This window comes from Aegilops tauschii, chromosome 2, assembly GCF_002575655.3.
Source record: "Aegilops tauschii subsp. strangulata cultivar AL8/78 chromosome 2, Aet v6.0, whole genome shotgun sequence".
Taxonomy (NCBI): domain Eukaryota; kingdom Viridiplantae; phylum Streptophyta; class Magnoliopsida; order Poales; family Poaceae; genus Aegilops; species Aegilops tauschii.
This window is the reverse complement of record NC_053036.3, coordinates 328,572,026-328,579,642: the sequence shown is the minus strand read 5'-3', so window position 1 is coordinate 328,579,642 and position 7,617 is coordinate 328,572,026. Positions and strand designations below refer to the sequence as shown.

General features: G+C 44.1%; 1 protein-coding gene and 1 long non-coding RNA gene across 2 annotated transcripts; one reads left to right on the top strand and one right to left on the bottom strand.

Moving 5' to 3' along the window:
• Positions 1–597: 597 nt before the first annotated feature.
• Positions 598–5,066, bottom strand: LOC109740215 (DDRGK domain-containing protein 1). The gene is made up of 8 exons (XM_020299252.3): positions 4,763–5,066; positions 4,544–4,637; positions 4,339–4,445; positions 3,894–3,995; positions 3,650–3,811; positions 3,288–3,344; positions 1,155–1,191; positions 598–997 (listed from the first exon to the last, which is right to left on the bottom strand). The coding sequence occupies exons 1-8, from the start codon at positions 4,901–4,903 to the stop codon at positions 771–773; spliced, it is 927 nt and encodes a 308-aa protein (XP_020154841.2). The 5' UTR covers positions 4,904–5,066; the 3' UTR covers positions 598–770.
• Positions 5,067–5,446: 380 nt separating this feature from the next.
• On the top strand, positions 5,447–6,554 carry LOC109740230 (uncharacterized). Its single transcript, XR_012202606.1, has 4 exons — positions 5,447–5,749; positions 5,807–6,098; positions 6,195–6,223; positions 6,321–6,554. It is a non-coding gene; the product is annotated as an uncharacterized lncRNA (long non-coding RNA).
• The last annotated feature ends 1,063 nt before the right edge of the window (positions 6,555–7,617 follow it).

Genomic DNA, 7,617 nt, shown 5'->3' with positions numbered 1-7,617 from the left:
AACGTCTTCACCAATTTACATGGACCTCTTGCATACAAGAATAGTTAATGCTGCTAGTAGAGAAGATGATATCGCTTCTTGCCTTCTTGTCGCTTGACCGCAGCCTGCGAGGTGAGAGCAGCAGCAAATGGTTAAATGCATGGCCGGGCGACAAGAGCAAATGGACCAGCCTCTGATGCGTCTTAACCAATCATGCACGTACTACACTGCATACTAGTAGTACTGTAGTACTAGTACGTGTGAAAGCTGTCCGCCTGTCCCCATGCTACTGCAATTTAATCTCTTCCAACATGACCACCGGTGTCTGTTGACTTGTGCCAGGCCAAAAGGTATGGCGCCAGTGACTCAACATCTTCCTATAATTGGCTACGCCATGATTGCTAGTAGAACAAATCATATGACTCCCCAAACTAGCTATCAGCTAGGCCAGTCGTTAGTTTGGGCCCTTCGCGTTGGTTCCTACAGGCTCCCAAAAGAGCGCAATGGATGGAATTTGCTAGTTACACTTTCATTGTATCAGCACCAGCTCTCAGTAGGCAATAAAAAGGCAGCAACGTTTCCCCTCAAAAAAGAAAATTTTCAGCACCAGCTCTGAACTTCCGATGATGTAATAACCCTTTTTGATCTTGTCAAGTCCGAGATGCCAAGCCGCCACCAAGGTTAGCACAAACTATAGCAACATTTCTAGAAAACATGTACCTGATCTTGCACAGAAATTAAAACGATATATGCTTTTTTGCAGGGGCAATAAGCTCGACCATGAGTACTCATCAGGGCTCTGCAACTACACCTGCCGGGGCGCTTTCATCTTGATGGCTCTCCTCCTTCTCGTCATACAGGGGCTTTGGCTCTAGATCTATGAATTCATTTGAGTTGTTGGCCAGGTGTGATATGCTCACCCTCCCATGCTTCCTGATGTAGTCTGCAACAGCCTGCATCTCCTCGATTGATATGTATATGAACTTCCCACGGTCATCCATCACGCCAGATAATCTGTCTGCACAACACCAAAGCAAGCCTATCAGTATCAGTCCAAGTGGGTGCTGCACATTCCAGGTTGAACTTCTTCAACTGACGCGAGTCAAGCAGATCCCAGAGAAGATGAGAATGAAGCTCATTCATTGATCACAAGTTAGAATAATAAGACAACTTACCCATGCCTTCAAGCGTAATAATTCGGTTTATGCAGTCCTGCAAAACAGAAAAAATAAATACTCAGAACACAGCCACACAGGACAACTGTAAATACTCAAACGAAAGTTATCATGGTGCTGTGGTATAAAACAGGGGGTGTGGGACCGTAGGAGTACATTTACAAAGAGCCCAGGTGAAAAGATAATTATGGCATTACTTTTGCAAAGACATTCTAGGTCAAATTCAGGATCACATCCAAAAATTTACTCTGTTGCTCTGAATATCAATCAAACATATATAATGAGCCATCCATGATACTGAATGCTCACAGCTCTAAGCACAGCAGAGTAGATTATTTGATGGATAAAGCATCCCAATGAAACATACTGGGATAGAAAGGGATGGGGTACTTGAGATTTAATATTTTTCAAGGAATTAACCCACAACAGTTCTGGTCTGAAAAATCTACTAGCTCTAGACGCTTCTGGAAAGCTGGAGACACTAAGCAAACACCGTGATAAACGTAAGATATCTACGGGTATATATGGAAGAAGTTCTATACAGTTTCCGGTCTGAAATATGGCCACTTAACAGAGTCATTTTAATCCCCCCACACAAAAAAACTGTCATTTTAACCAGCCCTCACAAAAATTTCTAGTACTCCCTCCGTCCCATAATATAAGAGCGTTTTCGACATTACACTAGTGTCAAAAACGCTCTTATATTATGGGACGGGGGGGAGTACTATATAAGGCACTGTTTTAGGCTCAGTTTGTGGTTGCTGAACTATGTTGTTATGTGGTTATTTTATAATCTCTCATGGAAAATTAGCCATAAAAGTAGGTAAAAGCAGGTCAAACAAACACTAAAACAGGGTAAATAGGATGGGGCAAATGGGATTATGAGAATCCACCGCAATGCCAAACGCTGCCTTACTGGTATTCTGAGATGTTCGTACAAACCGAATGTTTGCCTCTTACACAGGTCATACACATTTTACAAGAATAATTACAAATACACATTTTACAATGTTTAAAGAAAAACAGAACAATCAAAAGGAATTTTCGAAATAGCACAAACTTGTGTTCCATATCATTTCCGACACAATCATAGGTTAGTTTATCGCAATAATACTGAGGTTCCAGGTCAAATGACATGACATCAAGGTACAAGACAATATGGCTAAAATCTTAAGTATATTAATTCCAAAACAGATGCAAGCATCCTTGAACTGATCTTAATAAAAGGGACTCTGGTATGAACATTGATATTATGGACACTAAGACTATGGACGACCATGATTTGACAGAACAAAAGTGCAGGAGAATTGAGAACCACCATGATTAGCCACTCTATCTTGTTGAAAATTTGTGGTTTTCAAATAATCTCTTTTCTAGTTAGTACCTTTCACAAGTAACCTCTTTCCAATGGAATAGAAGTGCAGTAAAAAGTAAGGCTAGTCTTTCTTGGGAGCCACAGTACAACTCAGGACATGATTTTCGTTTCTCCAATCTCCAGAAATGAGGATGGAAAGACACAAACCAGAACCGTTCCTAAATACCAGTTTAGCACTTCCACAGCAAGGCAGTGGCATCAGTGCAACAGGGTTTCGAGCATAAATTGACAGAATCCAACTCACGGAATTTATCATTAAATCGTTTTTAAGTGTAAACAAGACAGAATCATCATGCTCTCGCGGCTCAAGTCAATGGCACTGTCCCCCGCCATTGAGGACAATTTTGTGTGCCGATGGTAAACAGTGACCGAATCCACTACATCATCACTCCGTAAGGGCTTACCCTCATTGACAATGCTAAAAAATGGTGGATCTGGAAGCAACGAATCTCTGCTATCTTCAACAGGGACAACCTTGACATTGCCTCTCGAGGCCAGATTGTGGACTACAGCAGTGGCAACTAGCGTCCAGGCATCGCTACTGGCAGAGCTTAGTCTAGGCTGTGTGTGTATTTGACCTACACGTATGCCAGTCGTACATGCAACCATTTTATCCACCAATGCATCGCGACGCTAAGCTTTTGTGTTTTTTCAAGATAAAGAACAGAATCTTACTGTTATATAGCAGCAAATAAAACGTTAAACCATTTACCAATGTCAACACCTAACCGTCTGATATAAAATGGCTCTTCAGTTACCTGGGTTCGCATTCCAAACTCTCCAGCAAGATCTTCTAGTGGAACACACTTCTGCTTCTGGAAAGTATGAAAAATTCAAAGCAAAGATTGTGGATTTAGCAAGACAAGTGGATCTTACCGAGGCAATATACTTGGGCAACGATAAGACAATAACACATCTTTCTACGGTTTAACAAACTAATGCTGACAATAATTTCAATGGAACACCTATCCAACCTACCATGTTGTACAAAAATTAGATCATACATTAAGTTCTACTGCATTCATGATATCAAAAGCAACATTGGTTTCTTCAAACAATGAATCATTAGCGGCCATCAGAAAACATCACTAGACTACATCCACACACAAAGAAAGTGCACCTTGATGTATTCCACAAAATTGTGGAGCAAACCCTGCCCACCATCTTGCGTCTCACTTTCAGTTGTCCCTTCAGCATCAACTGAAAAGGCCCCTTTCCATTTCTCAAATTCCAGAGCAGCAGCTTCCTCTTCCTTGGCTTTCCGTGCCATAGCTTCTTCTTCCTAAAGCAATACGCAACTTAGCATGAGAGCTCAATATATAACAGCATCAAACAGAACAATCAGGAGCTAAGCAACTTCTAACCAATAATCTCTCCTGGGCCTCACGCTCCTCATCCTTCTTCCTTCTCATTTCCTCATAACGGTCTTGATTAGTTCTCCTTGAATTCCGTGCCGCTTCATTAGCCTTGCAAGAGATATAAACATGCAAGTGAATAAAAGATTTAAAAAATGCACTTGTATTCCATACTCTGTCGTGAGGTGAACAATCACATAAGCAATAGCTCGTGTTTTAAGAAACGAAGATATAATCTCTCTATTGACATAAAATGATAAAATCAGCAATCAGTCATCTTGTATAAGGAAATAAGTCTAAGATGACAAGATGTATGCTAACTAGCTAGTGTCAGGAGCTTAGCTAAAGTTGAACGATTTGAATGAGTACAATTTCGCACAAAATCTAAGGTTCATAGGTACAATTGCTCGCATAACAGAAGAATACAGCAGTGTAGCCTAATTCTTTGACCAACCTGACGCTGCGCCTCCCGGTCTTCCCTCTCTTGCCTTTTCCTTTCCTTCTTGGAGCCTTTGGGGACATTGGGATCCTCCTCCTCACTCCCTGACTCATCCTCTGCAACTGCACAACCGAAAATTATCAGAGCCCAAGCTAGCTAGGGTTAATACTTACTAGATGCAATCGATGGAAAGGCTAAGTCCTTTCGGGTGTTCCACTACCATCACGACTGGTGGACGCTGCCGACGAACTCGCCGCAGCTGGCCTCCTACGCATGCGGCGCGCCGCAGCGCCGCCACGAAGCACCCGTTCCCCCTGGAGCGAACGAGATTAGCGATGTAAGATTACTGGTTAGGTAGCTACTGGGAGTGGGTTAGATTGGGCAGAGCGATGGAAACCTACAGGAGCGGAGAGGGAGGGGGGGGGGGGGGGGGGGGTACCTGGAGTGGCTGGGGCGGGAGGCGGTGGTTGTCGACCGCGGCGGTGGCATCGGAGCGGCGGCGCCAGAGAAGGAGGGGGAAGATGGCAAAGACCAGCAGCGCGCACACGACGGCGGCGAAGATCCCGCCGGAGCCGTCCATCTTCGCAGCGTCTGATGTACCTCTCCAAACCCTCGATTTTTGCTTCGTTCTGCAAGGTCCGATGGATCGACCAATTTCTATTTTCCCGGACGAATCGAATCGAATAGGGGACGCGACGACGACGCGAAGTCCCTCCTGCACTGCAGTTAACACGCGGGGATGGACGGTCCAGATCAAGGCTCCGTTTGTTTGCTCTTCTGCTTTTTTCGGACAGTATAACCGCACCTAATCCCTGCCCTCACAGCGATTTGGGTTTTCGACCGTCCGTTTTATTGATCTGGGAGTTTCTGGCCATCGGATTTCGTGTCTAAGTTAGTCTGTTCCGCAATCTATATAAATTAGCCCAGCTGTCCTGTGGGCTGCTGCTCCACGGGCCGAAACGGGCGCCTCTGGTGCATTGGGCCTCGGTGAGCCGGCAGCCCATTCGAAGGAGGGAGGCCTACGAGCGACCGCGCGAGGGTCCATCCACCCTAATCCAATCCCGATCGAAACCGCATCGACTCCACTCCAGTCCCCAATCCTGGTCGAGCAGCCGGTGCCGCCAGGATGCGATCGAGTCCATCCGGTCTTTCCCGGCGACCGGAGGAGAGGAGCAGTCGGTGCGGCCGGTTCGAACCATTGAAGACGGGGTGAGGGATGGGATCGAGTCCCCAGCGACCGGAGGAGCAGGATCTGGGACGAGGCAACCAATCCAGCGCGTGACAGAATCACGAATTCACGATGCGTGTGAAGAAAGGTGGGGGCGAGGGAGATAATGGCAGACGCCTCGCCTTCTTGAAACTGCTCTGGAAATTGCTCTGCTCTCTTTAAAGCTCGCAATCATGGCGTATTATTCATTCACGGCTGGTAAAGTCGCAAACCTTTCCTGTGCCCATTGGTACTATATAATGTTTCCCTCTCTAGCTGTGTATGCAGACCCTACTCAAGCATCTACATCTTGTTCAGCAACCGATGCCCCGTCTGATCGAAACGAGAGACGGACGGTCGCTCTGCTTGAAAAGAGAGAGACGGTCTCTGAGCGACGGCATGCCTGGTTGCTGGTGCAGGCCGCTCGCCTGATTTAGGGAAGGCGTCGCGGCTGTTCGGTGAAGCGGGCAGATGAAGTTGATGTGCTTTGTTCCTAAAAACAATGCATCATCAGTTCCTGGAAGCGCTGATCTGTGCCACTCACCGGCGCTCGGCGGTGATTAATGGAGTAAGTTACCGTTTCCCTAACCTGCAGCTTTCTCAGTACATGCACCTGTATATGTTTCTCTGATGCTCTCGTGTCCCGTTCTTACTCCGGCAGCAGAATCTCAAGCAGCTATGGTTCTCGGCTAGGTGGCCCCTCTATCTTCATTTTATTTTCCATTACGATCCCTTCTTTGACCCAGCAATTTCGTTGTGCTAATTTCTTTTCAATCTCAAATTTGTACAGTTGGTTTTCATCCTGGTTCTTCAGCCAAATTTTGAAGTTTTGCTCTCTTTTTTTGTTTGAGGAAATTCTCACTTCAAAGCTACCAGATTGTGCATTGGTCTAGAAATACATATTTAACTCGGTAATGTGGAGTTCACTACTGTGGTACACTGTAAATGGCAAGCTTTTACATGAAGCACTTTTGATGATCCTAAGGAATTGATACAGAAATGTATAATATGATATTGAGGTTCATTCTCTTCCTTTCTGCATTTCCTTGAATAATGTGCGTTCAATTAGCTCAACAGGATAGCAAGGTATGTGTTGTTTATCTGATCCCATCATATTGGGTTACCAGCTATCATCTTAATTTTATCTGTACACTATGGTGCCTAGGACGTATCAGACACGAGTGTTGAGGCTCTGACAAAAAATGTGATTAGTTACTTCTCCATTTTATATTTTTGACTCTCCATGGTTGTGTCCCTAATTGCATGACCTGTTTGCGGCCATGCCCAGTTAACACACCTCTGCTTATTAAACCAGTATAAACATATTGTATTGTCTAAATCTCTGTATTTTAATGATTTCCTGTTAGCTATAATAGTGCACCCCTTAAAATAAGAGCTTTAACAAAAAGCCGCACTTGATGGTGCTATTAGGGACAGATTGCTATGAGTTCCCTCATCAGCAGTTTGAAGCAACTATTATCCTTGCACTCCATCTATGATACCAGGGATGGCCATGGATCTGACTTGGGGAGCGTATGACCTCTGCAATAGCCGCAATAGGGTGAGATGATTCATCAAGGGACTTCATCCGATTCTTAGGGCAGCTGTAATATTCCAGCCTTTCTGATCTTACAGATAATTTGACAAGGTTGTGAGGTGATTCTGGCTTTGGTTAGTTCTATCTTATGTGTAGTATTTCTTTTGACAACCAGCTCTTCCAAAACATGAAAAATATGATTCTGGCTTTGTTTATTTCTATCTTACAAATATTTCTACTGTGGGATTTTGTGTGTGTGTCCTATTTTCCAAAAATATACTTTGTTGTTATTCCATATCCATCTTCGCATTTGGAGGCTCTTCAATACTACGCCGATACCTCTTTCTATAAACAATTACTTTATACATTTCCCATCAACAACTAACAATTATGATGAAACCTATCAACAATTACTCTTGTTTCATCATGCAAATTTAATGTGTACTTGTATGTTAACTAATACAACCCCTGTCACAAGTTAGTTGAATCAGATTTGTCTACATACGGCATATTTATATTTATAGCAATCTTCCAACTATTCTACCGTTAA

Bases quoted from the DNA above. Each gene is read 5' to 3' on its own strand.
- LOC109740215 (XM_020299252.3), bottom strand. From the start codon at position 4,903: ATGGACGGCTCCGGCGGGATCTTCGCCGCCGTCGTGTGCGCGCTGCTG. The intron at 3,345-3,649 runs GTGCACTTTCTT...CATACTTTCCAG, and splicing joins ATTTTGTGGAATACATCAAG to AAGCAGAAGTGTGTTCCACT. The intron at 998-1,154 runs GTAAGTTGTCTT...GGTGTTGTGCAG, and splicing joins TATTACGCTTGAAGGCATGG to ACAGATTATCTGGCGTGATG.